At 52.2% G+C, this 22,953-nt stretch overlaps 1 protein-coding gene across 1 annotated transcript in view; it reads right to left on the bottom strand.

The window, feature by feature from the left end:
* Positions 1-14,570, bottom strand: part of SLC15A4 (solute carrier family 15 member 4) — a 235,254-nt gene extending 220,684 nt beyond the window's left edge. The window contains exon 1 of the mRNA XM_069215370.1: positions 13,556-14,570. Within this exon, the coding sequence (XP_069071471.1) occupies positions 13,556-14,152 (597 nt within the window). The 5' untranslated portion in view covers positions 14,153-14,570. The remainder of the gene's footprint in view (positions 1-13,555) is intronic.
* Positions 14,571-22,953: the final 8,383 nt, after the last annotated feature.

Raw genomic sequence — 22,953 nt, 5'->3', positions numbered from 1 at the left:
CTACCTTAAATCTCGAGGTGAACTGTTATACAACACATTAACTACAGACCCCAGTACAGTCAATCAGTATTTTTAACCACAGCTCATATGAAATCCAAAAGATTTCAAAACTGCATTGGAGTGGCTTGAAAACAGGCAATACCACTGACAGAGGACTACCCCCACATACTCCCATCTAAATCTCTGCTGGATATTCTTATGCATAGCGTTCCAATGGCCTGTGAAAGAGAAGATTGGCTAAAACCAGTGGAGGGGTTTTATAAATGTGACACCTCTGATTATATATAAAACACAAGCTCCTATGACATCTGTGTAAATGTGCTGGGATGTCCTAACTTGGTGTATGTGAGAACCACCATCTTTCCAGTTCACAAGAGAAGTTTAGAGCATAAAGGAGTCTTCTCCTGGCTCTTTAGAGCTTGCTTCCCTGTCCTAGGTTGATCTCCTTGCAAGTCGCTGGAGCACTGCTGTACATTTTCTTCATCTCTACCTCAGTGAACACGATAATCACACATGCCCACTTAGGGTCTCCGTTTACATGGATTGAGACCCTCGAGCTTGGTTTCGAGCGGGGATGCATGCATACTGTACCCCTCTTTTACAGAGTGCGTTACAGTCCTCTCTACCTAGGCTGTGGCAGACTGACACTTGTGGCAGCATTATGCTATGCTTACACCCCTTTAGCCTCGGGGGGTGGGGTTTGCCTACCATCTCCCTCTTGGTAAGGTCTGTGCAGTCTCACCTAACTGGGTTTGTTTTGCATGGGTCACATCTGGGATGAATGTTTTGAGATCCAGTGAGTTTACTGGGTGAACATTATGAGCTATTGTGTTTAATTTGAATAGAGCTGGTATCTGTTCTGCTGGACACCATCTTCCCCACGCTGCTCCCGGTTCCTTGCCGAAGCTTGGTTTGAATGGGGTGGGCAATAGCTCTTATCTGTATTTAGCTCAGACTCCCTCTGCTGGGATGACCGCCTCCTTTTCTGCTGTGTGATGGTCAGGGCCTCCTGATCTGGAGTTAATAAAAATTCCTCTCTGGAGGATACGCAGGATGGGAACCAAGAGACCGAGAAAGAGGTCAGGGGGACCTTCTCACGCAGAGATCATGCAGGAAACATGCCACAGGATTGGAGCGGCACCTATGACTCCAAAGCAACAGCCCCCCAGATTGGACCTGCCTGTCAATCAGAGAATAATAAAAGTCTGGCCTTGTCAGCCAAGTGGTCCTTCAAGGCTATTCTCTTTTTCCGACAAGGCATCCCCACCAGGGTCGTCAAGGAAGCATAGATCCAGGGGAAGGAATGGAGGAGAGTTGGACTGCCACTCTTCTTTCTAGAACAGGGGACAGGGTTCGGACTTCAGAAGGTGTCTCTGTGACAGATTACTAGTGAAAGAATTTGCCAGTCTCACGAAAGAAGCTGTGCTTGAGCTCATCGGGCAGCATCCGGGCAGAGAAAGTGTTACATGTGGGGCTTGTGGAAGCGCATGGTGCTTTGAAGTACAAGGAGAATGCCGATAGCTGCTTAAAATAATGAAATTTGCTCCACATCAGCATCGAAGGAGATAGGGGAAGCCCCATCCTGTTACTGAAGATCAGACTGCTTTGCCAAGGACCCCTTTCCTGTGCTGTGGGAGCCTGTGGATCTTTCAAGTTACCATCTGTAGCTAGGTGAGGAGTGCCCTGTTGAAGAACTCACCACATAAACCATTGGTGCCCATCTCAGAACGTGCATAGCCTCCAGCGTTTGTCATTGCTTGTCCTGCACTAGTAGCAAGTAACACCGTCCCCACGGGTGCCCTGCTATAAGAAAATATAGAAAGCAACTCTGTCCTGCAGATCCTACCCCTTTTGTGTCATCTGAGGGTCAGGGACTAGCAAAGTGGCTACTGGACTACTGGGACTCCAGTAACTGTGACACGACACCGGGCACCCCTGACACCATCAGAGCAGTGCCCAAGAAAGGGTGGACACTTCTCTTGCTCTTGGGGGGAGGGACCATGAGAGGACCAAGAACATCTGACTTTACATCAACTGTTAAAACCACATCACTGCAATACAAGTATTGGTACCATTGATGAATACAAACGTTCATTTTTCTTACAATAAAATTATACTACTTTCAGTAACTATTATGCATTACATTTAATAATTATTAATGCACACTGTTTTTAAATTTAGATGCAAATGTATTTTTAAATAATTTGTCATTCATTATATTGAATTTAATTGGAGAGTTATTTTGGAAATGAACAGTGCTGTGCCTTTATTTTGATCTACATTTAAAATAAATATATAAATTAATTTACATTAATATTCCAAAAATATTTTTACTAATTTATTATAAAATGTAATGATGTTTTAAGAGTTTGTCTATGCCTTACCATAGGGAGAACTCTGCCCCAACTATGGATTCTCTCTAAGGTAAAGTATAGGGAAAAGTGAAATAAATGATAATATTTAATAATAAAAAAAATGTACAACAATACTTTTATTTAAAATAATAATGTAAGTTTTATACACTTTAAATGTAGAGCAAATTTCAAAAAATGCCACAGCACTATTAACCAAATTTTGAATTGAATACTTAATTAATTTTTAAATATATCCAATTAAATAAAAAATATTTCTCTGGTGGTGAAATCAAAATATATTCCCACCACACAATAAGAAAACAATAGTTTTGTATGCATTATTAATTATTAAAAGTGATATGTAGAAATAATACAAAGTAATTTAATTACTTTAATAAACAATTGTTACATTAATTTATAAATTAAAAATGTTTGTTAAACATTTTTGAGTTAAATAATATGTTTATTTATAATTATTTAGCATCAAATTATATTTAAATATTTAACTACTTTAAACAATTTAACATTATTTCCTATGTTTTTTTACCTTAAGACTCAATCTCCACTATTTTCTATGAAAGGCTGTTGCCTTACCAGCGGATGGCGCGTGTGGTGGTAGACTTACTCCTACTCTGAGCTGCAGTCATTTACTACTCTTTTGGTTCCCTTTTTGGCTGTAGTAATTTTTAGAAGTGCAGTTTGTAGATAGCAATGGGTTTACTCTTTTGTTGCTGGGGGTACATGTTCCTGCCTAAACCCCTCCTGCCTCCTCCCCGTACCCCTCCCATTTAGCAGTAATGATGACCCTTTTTCTAGCCGGTCCCTCCCACATTTACTTCTAACTGGTGAACTTAAACTTATGTGTGAGGACCTCCCATACAAGACACAGAAGATGTGGAGAGTTGTGGGTACGTGAACAGCATTTTGCAGTACTTCAGTAGTAACGTTTGGAGTACTAAAAATATAGTTTGTGAATAGGCCCCATAGTTTCTCATTTGTATAATACATTTTACACTGAACAAACAATGAGCATAGGAAAATCGAGTGCCGGTGTTTACTGTGACTCTACAGTTAAACAATAAACCCAGCACCCAATATGTATCAGTCAAGCCTGTCATAAATAGTAACTAAAGAAAGCCTCTATCGGGTATAAAGAGATCAGTTTTTCCAGTAAAGCAAAATGCAAGAAGATCTGATGTAGGAATAAAACCACTTCTTTATTCATAATCTGACTGTCTGTGAAATCGATTGTCGCCTGAGCAATTTATCCTTAAACTGTAGTCGACATGTTTCATTCTAGTCCAACGAGAGGAGCAAGCAAAGGAGGTTTGAGAGACGAGCACAAAGAACGCCGCTGGGAAAAACATGCGCTCATGGAATGTTTAAAGAAGAAAAAAGAAGTTCTCTAAAAGTAAGCAGGGGAAGCACAGAAGCCAACTAATCAAAGAGATGGTGAACAGGCTGTGCTCCAAGGGAGGGACAAACATAAGACGAACACGCCGAACCAAGAAAAGCCATTGGATAGAAAGGAACCAAATAGAAGTGACAGTAAAGCCAACCAATGGGCAAGTTGGAAGCCTCTGTATGTTCTTCGTACACTTTAACATGTGTTTTGCAAACAGTCAGCTTGTGCTGTCTGGTATGCTAGACTTTAAAAGTGCACAGTTTATCTATTATCAGTGGGTCACTTGGCCGCCAAGTCAATTCTTGGGTTTGAAACATCTGCACGACATATTCTGAGATGTGCTGTGCAAGGTCTTTAAGATTTATACTTGGAACACTGCCAGTAAGAGCTTATAGGATAAAATGGAATCATTAGAAGATCACCCAAAGTAACTGTGACTGCAGTATGTGCTGAACTGAAATAAGTGTGCACTTCCTTCTGTAAAAAAATCACAAAGCAATGCAGGTGATGGGGACTACACTCACGGCTGAGGCAATGCTACTGGTGTGACACGCCTGCTAGTCACAAGCCTGTGGCACATTATCTATAGTCTGCGTGGCTGGCTGCACAGTGAACACCCTGAAAAACCAATGGGAACGACACTCTGGCCAATCGGCTCTACCTTCACACCAATGCTAACCTTATGTTTTTTTATCACATTTTAGTTTTAATTCTGTGAGTGTTTTGTTCTATATTATCTGCTTTTAGTAAATATTTTTGTATGGTTTATAACCAAAGCAATAACATATATGTGAACTGAGATGATGGAACTCTAGTTATCTGTTTACACTGGCTGGTCCTTTGACAAAAGGTGGACTTTGATTCCCTCTTTAATAGCAGCAAACATTCTCACAACAGCAAGGCTGGTGGTTATCAGTCACCTGGAGTGGCGAGGTCACTCTGCCGCCTTCTGAGGATGAGCACCACACTTAAGTACACACTTGTAAGTTATTGTGGTTCAATGCAGACCTTTGGACCTTCATGTAACTTAAGGGAAGGTGTTTGAGAACCACCTGAAAACTTCCTGCTGATGCCTCTATGCTGGTTCTATTTACTGCAAACACTGGCCAGAAGGGGCTGGCTGGGGATTCCTGCCCCCTTTAATCATATACCCCAACTACGTGCATGGGATGCAGATATACATGAACAAAATATTGATTCTGTCTTGAGTCAAAGCTGATGGTCACAGTCGATATCCACGTAACAAGTATTTCACAGTATCGTTTGAAATTGATATTGGGGGTGTAAACACAGATCTTTGATATTAATTTTCGACGGTTATATTTTGTTTCTTGCGTATAAATGGCCTGACACGCCATAAGTAACGTCTAAACTAATATATTTTTCTAAAACACAAAATTCATTGGCCGATATTTTTTTTATAATGATCCTGGGAGTTGCTACAATCTTACAGTGTTCTGGACAAATGTACATCTTTCTTTTTTCACAAGAATGTAACTAATTTTTGGAAAGATACATTTCTCTAAATGCCCAGGTAGGCGTTGCTAGATTGGTTCAAACCCACAACTTACCCATACACTACATTTTAAAATGTAAGAAATCTTATTCCATGCTGTGAAATTAAGACGCATCTTATAATCGACTTCTAAAAAATATATTGAATAATTATAATAATATCGAAAACCATCAAGAAGCAATCGGAAGTTTTAATGTTTAGTAAGTAAAGTTTTTAAAGCAGCTTTAAAAAAAAAAAAAAACATGATGACTGGTGAGGGAATTCAGCAGCCTGAATGAGCCTGAGCAAGACCACCAAGCAGGGACTGATTAACTATCAGTCACCTAAATGTGTTGTGATTTTGAAAGCTAAGAGTGTTGTTCAGCTCTAAAAAATGTGTTGATTAAAATGTGAGTCTCGAACGTGTAACATTTATTCCCAGCTTCTTGATTGGAGCGCTGATTACAATTTCATGTCTTGTGTTGAAGAACAACATTTTTGTCACATCCGATGTAAAAAAGATCTTTCTTTACAGAACAAAAGAGATGTCCACCTGCCACAAACCATCAATGGACACCGCCTGTTCTGGGTGAACCCATTGGGAGACGGCATGAAGATTCACAGCCTGGCAGAGAAGAGTTCCACATCTTGAAATGGCCACAAGGAAAGCTCTGAATAAAACCAGTTTCAAGCACTACTACGTCACGACGTTGTCAGCCAAACAAGTCCTTTAAAATGTTCAAAGACAGATTCATTGTGTTGCACGATCATAGCAGCTTGTGTGGGAGAACAGTGGACACTTGTGATGTCAATTTGAAGAAAACACCCACGATAGTGAATGATACCAAAGACACCGCTGGGAAGAACTTTTCCGAGTTTGGTGCTGTGGTGCACAAAGGTTGCAAAATTCTGCATAATGCGCGCCTCTTGGAAGGACACAGCACTCCGGGAAGGACACAGCACTCCGGAAAGGACACAGGACACAGCACTCCGGGAAGGACACAGGACACAGCACTCCGGGAAGGACACAGCACTCCGGGAAGGACACAGCACTCCGGGAAGGACACAGCACTCCGGGAAGGACACAGCACTCCGGAATACTCTGGTTGTGGGATTTTGGCGAACATTTCAGAAACTATATATACATCAACCCAGATGAAGTCCGTTATTGGAGGAAATGTGTTAGCTGGGCTGGGTTACGTTGTAAAGGAAAGCACTAAAATGTACTTTTGATAGTACTAGATGGCTCCAGTTTGCTGGTGGATTAAATGAAGATGGATATCCCTCTTTTGCGCTACACACTGAGAGACTGAATGCTTGGGTGAATAATTCGTGTATTGATTCTGAGCTCTCCTCCTCTGGTAGCAGTTTTGTTGTCTGAGCGGGAGTCACAGAGGCCTGAGAGCCATGCTCACTCCTCGATGGGACTTCCACGACTGAGATCATTCAGGGCTACACTGCTCTTTGCTGACACCCCTGATGCTATCTGTACTCGGCCATCCTCAACTCCCCACAATCAAGTGGGAGGCGCAGAAGAAGGAATGAAACTTTGAGGGGGACACATTCGGCTTGAATGACTCCTGGTATCAGGCGTGTGCCTGGCACCTTCTAAACCATGTGAAAGTGAGAACCTGCACCGACTGCCAAAGGCCGGTTGTACTTCTGCTTTGTAAACACCGAGACAACCGGCGGCCCTGGAGTCTGTAAATGCAGATTACGGATGTGAAACTAAAAGGCTGAGTAGGCATGCAGCTCAGACCAGGCCGGAAAGACTGGAATGCTCCGGAACCCCAGGCGAGGACAGTCATTCCAGTAATGTTCGAGCACAAGTGGTCGAACCAGAGCTCAGCACAAGCTGGACCCCTTCCAGGACTCACCAAGCCATGGCTTTCTGAAGTCACTGACAATGTGAACAGTGAAGGGGGCAAGAATGTGCAGCCAGAAAAGGGACAATGGGTTGGAAGACCCCTTAGCAAGGCTGAAATATTGGAGCCTGGACATCACCTTGGTCTGAAGCACAGATCAGAGGCCTTCGCGCCAGGAGTGAGGGGTCTCCAGCCAGGGTCCTGTCTACCGACCCGGCCTTCGCGCCAGGAGTGAGGGGTCACGGCCTTTGCGCCAGGAGTGAGGGGTCACGGCCTTCGCGCCAGGAGTGAGGGGTCTCCAACCAGGGTCCTGTCTACCGACTCGGCCTTCACCAGGAGTGAGGGGTCTCCAAACAGGGTCCTGTCTACCGACTCGTCCTTTGCGCCAGGAGTGAGGGGTCTCCAACCAGGGTCCTGTCTACCGACTCGGCCTTCGCGCCAGGAGTGAGGGGTCTCCAGCCAGGGTCCTGTCTACCGACCCGGCCTTCGCGCCAGGAGTGAGGGGTCACGGCCTTTGCGCCAGGAGTGAGGGGTCACGGCCTTTGCGCCAGGAGTGAGAGGTCACGGCCTTCGCGCCAGGAGAGAGGGGTCTCCAACCAGGGTCCTGTCTACCGACTCGGCCTTCACCAGGAGTGAGGGGTCTCCAAACAGGGTCCTGTCTACCGACTCGGCCTTCGCGCCAGGAGTGAGGGGTCTCCAACCAGGGTCCTGTCTACCGACTCGGCCTTCGCGCCAGGAGTGAGGGATCTCCAACCAGGGTCCTGTCTACCGACTCGTCCTTCGCGCCAGGAGTGAGGGGTCTCCAACCAGGGTCCTGTCTACCGACTCGTCCTTTGCGCCAGGAGTGAGGGATCTCCAACCAGGGTCCTGTCTACCGACTCGTCCTTCGCGCCAAGAGTGAGGGGTCTCCAACCAGGGTCCTGTCTACCGACTCGGCCTTCGCGCCAGGAGTGAGGGGTCTCCAACCGGGGTCCTGTCTAACGACTCGGCCTTCGCGCCAGGGGTGAGGGGTCTCCAACCAGGGTCCTGTCTACCGACGCAGCCTTCGCGCCAGGAGTGAGGGGTCTCCAACCAGGGTCCTGTCTACCGACTCGGCCTTCGCGCTAGGGGTTAGGTGTCTCCAACCAGGGTCCTGTCTACCGACTCTGCCTTCGCGCCAGGAGTGAGGGGTCTCCAACCAGGGTCCTGTCTACCGACTCGGCCTTCGCGCCAGGAGTGAGGGGTCTCCAACCAGGGTCCTGTCTACCGACTCGGCCTTCGCGCCAGGAGTGAGGGGTCTCCAACCAGGGTCCTGTCTACCGACTCGGCCTTCGCCAGGAGTGAGTGGTCTCCAAACAGGGTCCTGTCTACCGACTCGTCCTTCGCGCCAGGAGTGAGGGGTCTCCAACCAGGGTCCTGTCTACCGACTCAGCCTTCACCAGGAGTGAGGGGTCTCCAACCAGGGTCCTGTCTACCGACTCGGCCTTCGCGCTAGGGGTTAGGTGTCTCCAACCAGGGTCCTGTCTACCGACTCGGCCTTCGCGCCAGGAGTGAGGGGTCTCCAACCAGGGTCCTGTCTACCGACTCGGCCTTCGCGCCAGGAGTGAGGGGTCTCCAACCAGGGTCCTGTCTACCGACTCGGCCTTCGCGCCAGGAGTGAGGGGTCTCCAACCAGGGTCCTGTCTACCGACTCGGCCTTCGCGCCAGGAGTGAGGGGTCTCCAACCAGGGTCCTGTCTACCGACCCGGCCTTCGCGCCAGGAGTGAGGGGTCACGGCCTTTGCGCCAGGAGTGAGGGGTCACGGCCTTCGCGCCAGGAGTGAGGGGTCTCCAACCAGGGTCCTGTCTACCGACTCGGCCTTCACCAGGAGTGAGGGGTCTCCAAACAGGGTCCTGTCTACCGACTCGTCCTTTGCGCCAGGAGTGAGGGGTCTCCAACCAGGGTCCTGTCTACCGACTCGGCCTTCGCGCCAGGAGTGAGGGGTCTCCAGCCAGGGTCCTGTCTACCGACCCGGCCTTCGCGCCAGGAGTGAGGGGTCACGGCCTTTGCGCCAGGAGTGAGGGGTCACGGCCTTTGCGCCAGGAGTGAGAGGTCACGGCCTTCGCGCCAGGAGAGAGGGGTCTCCAACCAGGGTCCTGTCTACCGACTCGGCCTTCACCAGGAGTGAGGGGTCTCCAAACAGGGTCCTGTCTACCGACTCGGCCTTCGCGCCAGGAGTGAGGGGTCTCCAACCAGGGTCCTGTCTACCGACTCGGCCTTCGCGCCAGGAGTGAGGGATCTCCAACCAGGGTCCTGTCTACCGACTCGTCCTTCGCGCCAGGAGTGAGGGGTCTCCAACCAGGGTCCTGTCTACCGACTCGTCCTTTGCGCCAGGAGTGAGGGATCTCCAACCAGGGTCCTGTCTACCGACTCGTCCTTCGCGCCAAGAGTGAGGGGTCTCCAACCAGGGTCCTGTCTACCGACTCGGCCTTCGCGCCAGGAGTGAGGGGTCTCCAACCGGGGTCCTGTCTAACGACTCGGCCTTCGCGCCAGGGGTGAGGGGTCTCCAACCAGGGTCCTGTCTACCGACGCAGCCTTCGCGCCAGGAGTGAGGGGTCTCCAACCAGGGTCCTGTCTACCGACTCGGCCTTCGCGCTAGGGGTTAGGTGTCTCCAACCAGGGTCCTGTCTACCGACTCTGCCTTCGCCAGGAGTGAGGGGTCTCCAACCAGGGTCCTGTCTACCGACTCGGCCTTCGCGCCAGGAGTGAGGGGTCTCCAACCAGGGTCCTGTCTACCGACTCAGCCTTCGCGCCAGGAGTGAGGGGTCTCCAACCAGGGTCCTGTCTACCGACTCGGCCTTCGCCAGGAGTGAGTGGTCTCCAAACAGGGTCCTGTCTACCGACTCGTCCTTCGCGCCAGGAGTGAGGGGTCTCCAACCAGGGTCCTGTCTACCGACTCAGCCTTCACCAGGAGTGAGGGGTCTCCAACCAGGGTCCTGTCTACCGACTCGGCCTTCGCGCTAGGGGTTAGGTGTCTCCAACCAGGGTCCTGTCTACCGACTCGGCCTTCGCGCCAGGAGTGAGGGGTCTCCAACCAGGGTCCTGTCTACCGACTCGGCCTTCGCGCCAGGAGTGAGGGGTCTCCAACCAGGGTCCTGTCTACCGACTCGGCCTTCGCGCCAGGAGTGAGGGGTCTCCAACCAGGGTCCTGTCTACCGACTCGGCCTTCGCGCCAGGAGAGAGGGGTCTCCAACCAGGGTCCTGTCTACCGACTCGGCCTTCGCGCCAGGAGAGAGGGGTCTCCAACCAGGGTCCTGTCTACCGACTCGGCCTTCGCTCCAGGAGTGAGGGGTCTCCAACCAGGGTCCTGTCTACCGACTCGTCCTTCGCGCCAGGAGTGAGGGGTCTCCAACCAGGGTCCTGTCTACCGACTCGGCCTTCGCGCCAGGAGTGAGGGGTCTCCAACCAGGGTCCTGTCTACCGACTCGGCCTTCGCGCCAGGAGTGAGGGATCTCCAGTCAGGGTCCTGTCTACCGACTCGGCCTTCGTGCCAGGAGTGAGGGGTCACGGCCTTTGCGCCAGGAGTGAGGGGTCACGGCCTTCGCGCCAGGAGTGAGGGGTCACGGCCTTCGCGCCAGGAGTGAGGGGTCACGGCCTTCGCGCCAGGAGTGAGGGGTCTCCAACCAGGGTCCTGTCTACCGACTCGGCCTTCGCGCCAGGAGTGAGGGGTCTCCAACCAGGGTCTTGTCTACCGACTCATCCTTCGCGCCAGGAGTGAGGGGTCTCCAGCCAGGGTCCTGTCTACCGACCCGGCCTTCGCGCCAGGAGTGAGGGGTCACGGCCTTTGCACCAGGAGTGAGGGGTCACGGCCTTCGCGCCAGGAGAGAGGGGTCTCCAACCAGGGTCCTGTCTACCGACTCGTCCTTCGCGCCAGGAGTGAGGGGTCTCCAACCAGGGTCCTGTCTACCGACTCGGCCTTCGCCAGGAGTGAGGGGTCTACAACCAGGGTTCTGTCTAACGACTCTGCCTTCGCGCCAGGAGTGAGGGGTCTCCAACCAGGGTCTTGTCTACCGACTCGGCCTTCGTGCCAGGAGTGAGGGATCTCCAACCAGGGTCCTGTCTACCGACTCGGCCTTCGCGCCAGGAGTGAGGGATCTCCAACCAGGGTCCTGTCTACCGACTCGGCCTTCGCGCCAGGAGAGAGGGGTCTCCAACCAGGGTCCTGTCTACCGACTCGGCCTTCGCGCCAGGAGTGAGGGGTCTCCAACCAGGGTCCTGTCTACCGACTCGGCCTTCGCGCCAGGAGTGAGGGGTCTCCAACCAGGGTCCTGTCTACCGACTCGTCCTTCGCGCTAGGAGTGAGGGGTCTCCAACCAGGGTCCTGTCTACCGACTCGTCCTTCGCGCCAGGAGTGAGGGGTCTCCAACCAGGGTCCTGTCTACCGACTCGGCCTTCGCGCCAGGAGTGAGGGGTCTCCAACCAGGGTCCTGTCTACCGACTCGGCCTTCGCACCAGGAGTGAGGGATCTTTAGTCAGGGTCCTGTCTACCGACTCGGCCTTCGCGCCAGGAGTGAGGGGTCACGGCCTTTGCGCCAGGAGTGAGGGGTCACGGCCTTCGCGCCAGGAGTGAGGGGTCACGGCCTTCGCGCCAGGAGTGAGGGGTCTCCAACCAGGGTCCTGTCTACCGACTCGGCCTTCGTGCCAGGAGTGAGGGATCTCCAACCAGGGTCTTGTCTACCGACTCAGCCTTCGCACCAGGAGTGAGGGATCTTTAGTCAGGGTCCTGTCTACCGACTCGGCCTTCGCGCCAGGAGTGAGGGGTCACGGCCTTTGCACAAGGAGTGAGGGGTCACGGCCTTCGCGCCAGGAGTGAGGGGTCACGGCCTTCGCGCCAGGAGTGAGGGGTCTCCAACCAGGGTCCTGTCTACCAACTCGGCCTTCGCGCCAGGAGTGAGGGGTCTCCAACCAGGGTCTTGTCTACCGACTCGGCCTTCGTGCCAGGAGTGAGGGATCTCCAACCAGGGTCCTGTCTACCGACCCAGCCTTCGTGCCAGGAGTGTGAGGTCTCCAACCAGGGTCCTGTCTACCGACTCGTCCTCCGCGCCAGGAGTGAGGGGTCTCCAACCAGGGTCCTGTCTACCGACTCGTCCTTCGCGCCAGGAGTGAGGGGTCTCCAACCAGGGTCCTGTCTACCGACTCGGCCTTCGCGCCAGGAGTGAGGGGTCTCCAACCAGGGTCTTGTCTACCGACTCGTCCTTCGCGCCAGGAGTGAGGGGTCTCCAACCAGGGTCCTGTCTACCGACTCTGCCTTCGCGCCAGGAGTGAGGGGTCTCCAGTCAGGGTCCGGTCTACCGACTCGTCCTTCGCGCCAGGGGTGAGGGGTCTCCAACCAGGGTCCTGTCTACCGACTCGGCCTTCGCGCCAGGGGTGAGGGGTCTCCAACCAGGGTCCTGTCTACCGACTCAAATGTCGCAAAGAGCTGGAACAAACAGAATGAATATGACAAAAACCTATAACGCAGAGAGATGGTTCATGGCCAGGCACTGTGCTCTCCCTTATATGGATGGACTCTACACTCCTCTGTGCGACGTCAGGCCTGCCCTGGAGTTTAGAAAAGCGCAGTAACTTGTAGCCTGGTGGGTACTACGAGGTGCAGAAAGGAAGAGACGTGTAACCTGGCATAGGTACAAGATTCAACCAAACGTGAGGTGAACCATTCCTTTTCATACTGATTTCACTCCTCAATAGGGAGAAGTGACCAAACCTAAAGACAACATAGATCAAAAAGAAATAGCTGTTTACTAGCAGAAGACAGAATCAAATTAAAATCTATTTACTATGGATAAAGTGCTGGAACATGAGTCCAGTCTACGCAGGAGCTGGATTCCATACATACAAGGCATCTTTGATCATCTAACACACTGAGTACGTCTGCAAAACTTCAAAAACACATAGAAAGTAGATCTCAAGGCGTATGGGTACCTATGTTCTGAAGCACTCCCAATCCATCACTGAGCCAACCTACCTCGTAACTATTAAAACAAACTTAGGACAGAGACTAGACTTCTGGTAGGTTCACAAAATACACATACACAGAAGGAAGACGAGGCCAAAAAGATCTAGTGAGTTGGATTGCAAACACTAGTGTGCTACAGTTAACTTGCCTACCATGCAAGGCTTCAATACTAGCAGGCCTCACTTTATGACATAGTCAAACCTATAGTTGAAACTTTTTTTTCCCCTTGTCATACTAACCAATACCAAGTACTTCACATCACACAGCAGCTAAAATTCTGAATTATAAACAAAGTATCTGCAATAAGGTGCCCTAAAGTGCCCACAGCCTGTTTGGCTCTTTAGGAACATACCTCGGTGACAGAAAGACTAAATTGCAGTTACATGAAGCCTCTGTTTATTGGTGTCATGACCAGGAACTGGGTCTTAGCAGATGCACATCCAGGTGAGAACCGTTTCTTACCTGGTCAGCACCAAAGGCCGTGATATTGGCTTTCACAACACCCACTCCAAGCCCCACCACGGCCAGTCCAAGGAAGGCAGCAATGGCACAGTAGCCACCACCAGCCGTCGTGCAGTTCACATAGGCTGAAGAACCATTGGGGGTGGAACAGTCCTCCACAGAGGTCAGGGGCACATCTCCACAGAGGATCAGGCGGGTCTGGGGGGAGGCCATGAGGGGGAAAGCTAGGATGCCAACCAGGTAGAATGCCATACTGAACAAAATGGTCCAAAACCGGCCGAAGTGGGCATCAGCAATCCAGCCTCCAAAAGGTGCCAACAAGTAGGTGAGGCCCATGAAGAGCAGCAGCGCCTGGCTCGCCTTGGTGCCCTCCCAGGAGTTTGGGGGCATGTTCAGGAAGAGCACCAGGGTGGCAGTCAGGCCGTAGAAGGCGGTCCGCTCCAGAAGGACAGCGAGGAGCACGGCGGCACAGGCCATGCGGCGCCCCGAAAAGCCCAGGGCAGGCCCTGAGGATGAGGAGGGTCCTGCCCAGGAGGAGCCCGAGCGCCCACTTTTAGTTCCCAGGAGTGGGGTCTGCTCATCCGAAGAGCTGTCCATGGCTGCGGATGGAGAGTGGCGCAAGTGGCAGGAATCAAGAGGAAGAACAGGGAGGACCACAGGGTGGTCACAGGAGGAGGGCAGCAGAGAGGGGCAGGGGGAGTTCAGAGGGACCAGGGACCTGCCAAGTCTAATCTTCAAAGCCAATGGAGGGGCGCGAGGGCTTGCTTGGGAAGTTGGGGGACAGAGTGTGAGGGCTGCAGGGACACAGCTGGGGTTTCATGGGATGGGCATTGGGTGTCGGTGGGTGGCAGAAGATGGGGCAGGGGTGGGTATGATGAGAAAGGCTGGTAAGGAGGAACAGGTCGGGCTGAGGCGTCACTCGGCAAGGGAAGGGGTTAGGAGGGATGCTCAGGGAGAAAAGAACCAGAGGGGGTCACTCCAGGGAAGGGGGTCCCTGGAAGTGGACACGAGGGGCTGGTAAACTGGGAGGGGGGGCTGCGGGGTGAGTGAGGGAAAGAGGCACAGAGGGGAGTCTGAGGCTCGGGTATCACTGCGAGGAGGCACAGGGGGGCAGTTACAGGGCTGAGGGAAAGGCCAGGGGCGAGGAAGGAGTCTGTAAGGACAGCCCTAGGAAGACTCCGGAATGGGGTCACGAGAGGAATTATTAAAGAAGGGAGGGGCAGGCACTGGGGGGGGGGGGTATCACTGGAAGGGGCGTCTAGAGGGGTATGAGAGGCGCTTAGAGGAGGGTGCAGGCGCTACGTGGAGGCTTTAAGGAGGATAGCCCCAAGGGAGGGGCTGTGAGGCGCTATGGGGGGTCTCTGAGCAGGAAGGTCCCAGGGGAGCGGCTTTGAGGCGCTATCCGGGGGTCTGTAAGGAAGGACAGCCCCAGGGGACGGCTTTGAGGCGCTATGGGGGGTCTGTGAGCAGGAAGGTCCCACGGGAGCGGCTTTGAGGCGCTATGCGGGGGTCTGTAAGGAAGGACAGCACCAAGGGAGGGGCTTTGAGGCGCTATGCAGGGGTCTGTAAGAAGGACAGCCCCATGGGAGGGCTTCGAGGCGCTATGCGGGGGTCTGTAAGGAAGGACAGCCCCAAGGGAGGGCTTCGAGGCGCTATGCGGGGCTCTGAAAGAAGGACAGCCCCAAGGGAGGGCTTCGAGGCGCTATGGGGGGTCTGTGAGCAGGAAGGTCCCACGGGAGCGGCTTTGAGGCGCTATGCGGGGGTCTGTAAGGAAGGACAGCACCAAGGGAGGGGCTTTGAGGCGCTATGCAGGGGTCTGTAAGAAGGACAGCCCCATGGGAGGGCTTCGAGGCGCTATGCGGGGGTCTGTAAGGGAGGGCTTCGAGGCGCTATGCGGGGGTCTGTAAGGGAGGGCTTCGAGGCGCTATGCGGGGGTCTGTAAGAAGGACAGCCCCATGGGAGGGCTTCGAGGCGCTATGCGGGGGTCTGTAAGGGAGGGCTTCGAGGCGCTATGCGGGGGTCTGTAAGAAGGACAGCCCCATGGGAGGGCTTCGAGGCGCTATGCGGGGGTCTGTAAAGAAGGACAGCCCCAAGGGAGGGCTTCGAGGCGCTATGCGGGGGTCTGTAAGAAGGACAGCCCCATGGGAGGGCTTCGAGGCGCTATGCGGGGGTCTGTAAAGAAGGACAGCACCAAGGGAGGGCTTCGAGGCGCTATCCGGGGGTCTGTAAGGAAGGACAGCCCCAAGGGACGGCTTCGAGGCGCTATGGGGGGTCTGTGAGCAGGAAGGTCCCGAGGGTCGTCTCAGGGAGCTCTACGAGGACTGAACACCTGCCAGGGGTCCAGCACCAGGGGCAGCACCTCTTGCTCCGGCCGCCGGTGAGCTCGGCTTCCTGACACTCGGGACAGAGTGCAGGGCCGGGTGGGAGCGCGGGGGCGGGGCCTGCGCGGGGCGCGCGGCCGCCGCCATCTTGGAGCGGTGCCCGAAGCGGGCCCGGGGCGGCGGGACCGGCAGCGAGGCGGCAAACGGGCGCCAAGGTGTGCCCGGCTATTGGGAAGGATTACTCTGCCTTCAGTGTGCTATAAAGCGCCGAATAAGACTCACAACTATGGAAGATATCTATCTGCTTATTTAAGGCTTTATTCTTCTCACTTTTACTTCAGTGTAAAAAAACAATGTCAATTTAGTTTTCTCATGTTGAGTGGATCCGCAGCCATCGCTTCACTCCGTGTATCTACTCCACTTCAACATGGCGCCGTGTCCGCCGTCCGAGAGGCCGCCCCCCCCTGCAGAGTCCGTCTTCCATATCTAGCGCTGCTGTCAATCACGCTAAAACCTCGCTAACTGGTCCCGCCTACTCCCAGACTACTTGAATGGGAGGGGGCGGGGATAAGTGGGTGGAGACTGGGAGGGCCACGTCTCACAGCTGATTCGTTGCTTTGGCCGTCCGTTTGGTGTGACCATCCAATCAGTGGTTAATAACAACAGCAGCACGTGCTGCGGCGCGCGCTGTTTACAGACTGTAGATGTCAGATAGCGCCCTGGACGGAGTGCGTGCCAGCTCCTTGCATGCCAGTTCTTTGTATGCCATCTCCTTGCATACCACCTGGTTCCATGCCATCTCCTTCATGCCAGCTCATTATATACCAACTCGTTGCATGTTATCTCGTTGCATCTCTGCTCTTTGCATGCCAGCTCCTTGTAAACCAGCTCGTTCCATGCCCACTCTTTGCATACCACTTCTTTGCATACCATATCCTTGCAAACGAGTTCTTGCATGCCAGCTCGTTCCATGCCCGCTCTTTGCATGGCAGCTCGTTCCATGCCCGCTCTTTGCATGCCAGCTTGTTGCATGCCATCTCGTTGCATGCCAGTTCTTTGCATCCCAGTTCTCTTCATGCCATCTCGGTGCATGCCAGTTCTTTGCATGCCATCTCGTTCCATACCAGTTCTTTGTATGCCCGTTCTTTGCATGCCATCTCGTTGCATGCCAGTTCTTTGCATGCCAACTGGTTGCATGCCATCTAGTTTAATGCAAGCTCTTTGCGGCCGGCTCTTTACATGGCATCTCGTTCCATGCCAGCTCGTTGCGTGCCAGCTCTTTACACGTCATCTCATTGCATGCCAGCTATTTACATGACTGCTCTTTGCATGCCAGCTCGTTGCTTGCTTGCTCTGTGCATGTCAGATTGTTGCATGCCATCTCTTTCCATACCAGATCTTTGCACACCAGTTCTTTGCATGCCAGCTCGTTCCATGCCCAATCTTTTCATGCCAGCTCCTTGCGTGACAGCTCTTTGAATTCCAGCTCGTTGCATGCCAGCTCTTTGCATACCACCTCTTTCCATGTTATCTCGTTGCATGCCCGCTCCTTGCATGCCAGCTTGTTGCATGCCAGTTCTTTGCATGTTATCTCATTGCATGCCATCTTGTATGCCAGCTCGTTGCATGTCCGCTCCTTGTATGCCATTTAGTTGCATTCCAGCCCTTTGCATGCCAGCTCGTTCCATGCCTGCTCTTTGCATGCCAGCTCATTGCATGCCAGCTCTTTGCATACCAGTTCTTTGCATGCCATCTCATTGCATACCAGTTCTTTGCATGCCAGTTCTTTGCATGCCAGCTGATTGCATGCCATCTCTTTTCATGCCAGCTCTTTGTGGTCAGCTCTTTAAATGCCATCTCGTTGCATGCGAGCTCTTGCTTGCCAGCTCTTGAAATGCCAGGTCGTTGCTTGCCTGCTCTTTGCGTGCCAGCTTGCTGCATACCATCTCGTTGCATACCAGTTCTTTGTATGCCACCTCGTTGCATGTCAGCGCTTTACATGCCATCTCTTTGCATGCCAGCGCGTTGCTTGCTTGCTCTTTGCATGCCAGCTTGTTGCATACCAGTTCTTTACATTCCAGTTCTTTGCTTGCCAGCTCGTTCCATGCCCGCTCTTTGCATGCCAGCTCCTTGTACACCAGTTCATTGCATGCCAACTCGTTGCTTGACAACTCTTTGCATGCCAGCTCTTTCCATGTTATCTCGTTGCATGCCCACTCTTTGTATGCCAGCTCGTTGCATGCCAGTTCTTTGCATGTATCTCGTTGTGTGCCAGCTGTAGGAAGTTGGCTCTGTATATACTATTTCAAAGTGAGAGATAGTGTTCACAGACTCCAAGGGTTCCCCTTAGAGGTTGATAGTGGCAAAATTAGGTAATACTAATGCTCTATTTTGTGGTAGTGTGATCGAGCAGTGGGCTTATCAGAGGGTAGGGTTAAGCATTTGTTGTACACACACAGGCAATAAATGAGAATACACACTCAAAGACTTAACTCCAGGCCAATAGGTTTTTATATAGAAAAATATTATTCTCGTAATTTATTTTAGAGCCACATGATTCAGAATTTAGGTAAGTACATAAAATGTAAGGTACTTCACACAGGTGAGTATGGAACTTTGAATTAAAACAGTAATGTACACAGTTTTGGCAAAAATGGCAATAAGCTATTTTAAAAGTGGACACTGCAAAAATCAACAGTTCCTGGGGGAGGTAAGTAAAGTTAGTTTCTCAGGTAAGTAAAGAACTTACAAGTTCAGTCTCCTGGGCATAGACAGCCCACCGTTGGGGGTTCAAGTCCCTCCTAAACACCCAGCACCAGCAACACAGGGCTGGTCAGGTGCAGAGGTCAAAGCAGTGCATAAATAGCGGAGGCGCTTATGGAGAACAGGGGTGCTCCGGTCCTAGTCTGCTAGCAGGTAAGTACCTGCGTCCTCGGGGAGCAGACCAGGGGGGTTTTGTAGAGCACTGAGTGGGGTTGGGGGGACGGACACAGGCATACAAAATACACCCTCAGCGGCACAGGGGCGGCCAGGTGCAGTGTGCAAAGTAGGTGTCGGGTGTTGCATTGAGAGCAAAGGAGGAACCCGGGGGTCACTCTGGCGATGGAGGCAGGGCACAGGGAGGCTTCACGGGCCAGCCACCGACTGGGCTAGGATGAGGGCTGCCTGCTCGTCACTCCTGCACTGGTGGTTGGTTCCTCTCGGTCCTGGGGGCTGCGATGCAGTGCTTTGTCCAGGCGTCGGGTTCCTTTGTTACCGGGCAATCCTGGTCAGGGGGAGCCTCTGGATCTTCTCTGCAGGCGTTGCTGTGGAGGCGCAGGGAGGTTGACTCAGGGTGTCCACGTAGTTGGAGTCGCCTGGGAGTCCTCTCTGCGGTGTTGGTTCTCTTGAACCCGAGCCGGGGGCGTTGAGTGCGGAGTGTGAAGACTCACACTCCGGAGTGAGGCAAGAGTCTCTTTAAAGTTGGTTTCTTGATTGGTGTTTTTGGACAGAGCCGCTGTCCTCGGGAGGTTCTTGGTCCTTTAGGTGCAGGTCAGTCCTGTGAGTCCTCAGAGGTCGCTGGTCCCGCTGGATGCGTCGCTGTGCAGGTTCTCTGAGTCTTGGAGACAGGCCGGCAGGGCTGGGGCCAAGTCAGTTGTTGTCTCCGTCGTCTCTGCGGGGCTTTCAGGTCAGTAGTCCTTCTTTCTTCAAGTTGCAGGAATCTTATTTCCTGGGTTCAGGGTCACCCCTAAATACTCAATTTAGGGGTGTGTTTAAGTCTGGGAGGCAGTAGCCAATGGCTACTGTCCTGGAGAGTGGCTACACCCTCTTTGTGCCTCCTCCCTGAGGGGAGGGGGGGCACATCCCTAATCCTTTTGGGGGAATCCTCCAAAACAAGATGGAGATTTCCTAAGGGAGGGGTCACCTCAGCTCAGCTCAGGACACCTTAGGGGTTGTCCTGACTGGTGGGTGACTCCTCCTTGTTTTTCTCATTATTTCCTCCAGACTTGCTGCCAAAAGTGGGGCTGTGTCCAGAGGGGTGGGCATCTCCACTAGCTGGAGTGCCCTGGGGCCCTTTAACCAGGCTTGAGCCTTTGAGGTCACCACCAGGTGTTACAGTTCCTGCAGGGATAGGTGAGAAGCACCTCCACCCAGTGCAGGCTTTGTTCCTGGTCACAGAGTGACAAAGGCACTCACCCCATGTGTCCAGAAACCCGTCTGGATGTGGCAGGCTGACAGGAACTAGTCAGTCTAACACTAGCATTTGGACTGGTATACAGGGGGCATCTCTAAGATGCCCTCTGTGTGCATTTTTTAAAATAAATCCCACACTGGCATCAGTGTGGATTTGTTGTGCTGAGGAGTTTGATACCAAACTTCCCAGATTTCACTGTAGCCATTATGGAACTGTGGAGTTTATGTTTGACAAACTCCCAGATCATATACTCTTTATGGCTGCCCTGCACTTACAATGTCTAAGGTTTTGTTTAGACACTGTAGGGGCATAGTGCTCATGCACATATGCCCTCACATGTGGTATGTTGCACCCTGCCTTAGGGCTGTAAGGCCTGCTAGAGGGGTGACTTACCAATGCCACAGACAGTGTGAGGTGGGCATGGCACTCGTGGGCATGGCACTCTGAGTGGAGTGCCATGTCGACGTAGTCATTTTCTCCCCACAAGCACACACAAGCTGTGAGGCAGTGTACATGTGCCGAGTAAGGGGTCCCCAGGGTGGCATAATACATGCTGCAGCCCTTAGAGACATTCCCTGGCCACAGGGCCCTTGGTACCAGGGGTACCACTTACAAGGGACTTATCTGTGTGCCAGGGCTGTGCCAATTATGGAGACAAAGCTACAGTTTAGGGAAAGAACACTGTTGCTGGAACTTGGTTAGCAGGGTCCCAGCACACTTTCAATCATAACTAGCATCAACAAAAGGCAAAAAGTTAGGGGGGGGCATTTTTCTACACCAGCTCATTGCATGTTCCCTCCTTGCATGCCAGCTCTTTGCATGCCAGCTCATTCCATGCCCGCTCTTTGCATACCAGCTCGTTACATGCCGGCTCTTTGCATACCAGTTCTTTGCAGGCCAGTTCTTTGCATGCCATCCCACTGCATACCAGTTCTTTTCATGCCAGTTCTTTACATGCCAAGTGGTTGCATGCCATCTCGTTTCATGCCAGTTCTTTACGGTCAGCTCCTTACATGCCATCTCGTTTAATGCTAGCTCATTGCTTGCCATCTCTTTACATGCCATCTAGTTACATGCCAGCTCTTTGCATACCCGCTCTTTTCATGCCAGCTGTTTGCATGCCAGCTCATTGCTTGCCTGCTCTTTGCATGCCAGCTTGTTGCATACCAGTTCTTTACATACCAGTTCTTTGGAAACCAGTTCTTTGCATACCAGTTCTTTACATGCCAGCTCTTTACATGCCATCTCATTGCATTCCAGCTCTTTGCATGCCATCTCGTTGCCTGCCATCTTGTTGCAAGCTAGCTTTTTACATGCCAGCTCATTGCTGGCCAGCTCTTTGCATGCCAGCTCGTTGCATGCCATCTCATTGCATGCCCACTTTTTACATGCCAGCTCTTTGCATGCCAGCTTGTTGCATGCCAGCTCGTTGTATGCCGAGTGGCCTTGGTGGGCGAGATGTAGACGTGACCTTGCAGACAAAAGAAGCAGCAACTCAGACATAAGCTGGTACAAGTACCTTATTACAATGCACTAATTCCTTCATGCCAAAAAAGTGAATCCTCCCCTGGTGGGACGAGTTAGACCGGACTTGCAGGACAGGCCCCAGTGCGCTCCAGGCAAAGGGCCAGAATAGGGTAGAGAGAGAGACACACACACACCTATCTTAAATCTCACTCATTGTGAGCAAGCATTCATTCCAGGTTGGCTCAGATGATATTCTACTAATCCAAAACTGTAATACTGTGCCTGGAGTGATGAAAGGTTATTGTCATTTTTCAGCTCGGCAAGGATGGCACTGTGCTAATCCTATGCTTAAAGACTTTGCTAGAAAAATGACAAAATGCTTTGTCTGTTTCTAGCCCGATGTGGATGGCACTCTGCTTAACCACTTCAGTGCATCTGATGGCCGGGAGCCGTCCGACGCAACAGTTCTCGTGTGTGTTGGACAGCTCCCGGTAATCCGCGCACATGGCACTGGAAATCCCTCTGGTGCGAGCACCAATTCCCCATCCCTGAGTCTGTTTCTTTTGTTTCAGTGAAATGACAATCAGTGCATGTGGCACGCTGACATGATTTCGCTGAAACCGAAAGTGAAATGAACCAATCGACTCATGTCACTTTCTCTGCCTCAGTGCTTGGGGGCCTATCTTAGCCCCCCAAGCACTGAGGCAGACGGGATAGGTATCACTGGAAAAGGGAGAAAATCCCCGTTTTCAGTGGTACCCGTCCCTTGTGGATTCCTGCTTAGGGATCGCTGTAGGAAGGTGATCCCCAATCAGGAATCCAGCACTAGACACCAGGGAGGGGGAGCAGCTGATTGGGAAGGGCTTTTGCTCCCCCCTGAATTTGTTTGGTCATATTCAGTCATTCTGCTTCCCCCGGGGGCAGATGGTGACAGAAGCTCTCGATCTGCTCTGCTCCCCCGGGGGCAGAAAGCCCACTAGACACCAGGGATTGTTTTTTTTTTTTATATAAATGAGTGGTGGGGGCTGCCCATAATGGGAATGGCTATGCCTCAACCCAAAACAGATGAGGCAAAAGTCTTTCTTCCCCCTCTGGGAGTGCAGTTGAGGGCAATAGCCCTGCTCTGCCTCCCCTCCCCGGGAGAGGGGCGCATAAAGCCAACTAGGCCTCAGAGAAATTGTTTTTTTATCCAGAGTAGGGGCTACCCAGAATGGTAATGCCCCCGCCCCTCCCAAACTTTGAGCACAGTCTTTCTGCCCCCCCCCCAGGGAACAGATGGTGGTTATTACACCCGATCTGGGCAGAAAAAACCATTAGGCACCAGCGATATGCTTGTGAGCATGTCAGGGAGAGGCACCATAGACAAGGGTCGCTCCCCTTTATTTTTTGGGCACACATTTTGGTCAGTTCTGCAGATCAGCAAAATGATTAGGCTC

Source organism: Pleurodeles waltl, chromosome 11, assembly GCF_031143425.1.
Source record: "Pleurodeles waltl isolate 20211129_DDA chromosome 11, aPleWal1.hap1.20221129, whole genome shotgun sequence".
NCBI lineage: Eukaryota > Metazoa > Chordata > Amphibia > Caudata > Salamandridae > Pleurodeles > Pleurodeles waltl.
This window is presented reverse-complemented; position numbering and strand designations above follow the sequence as displayed.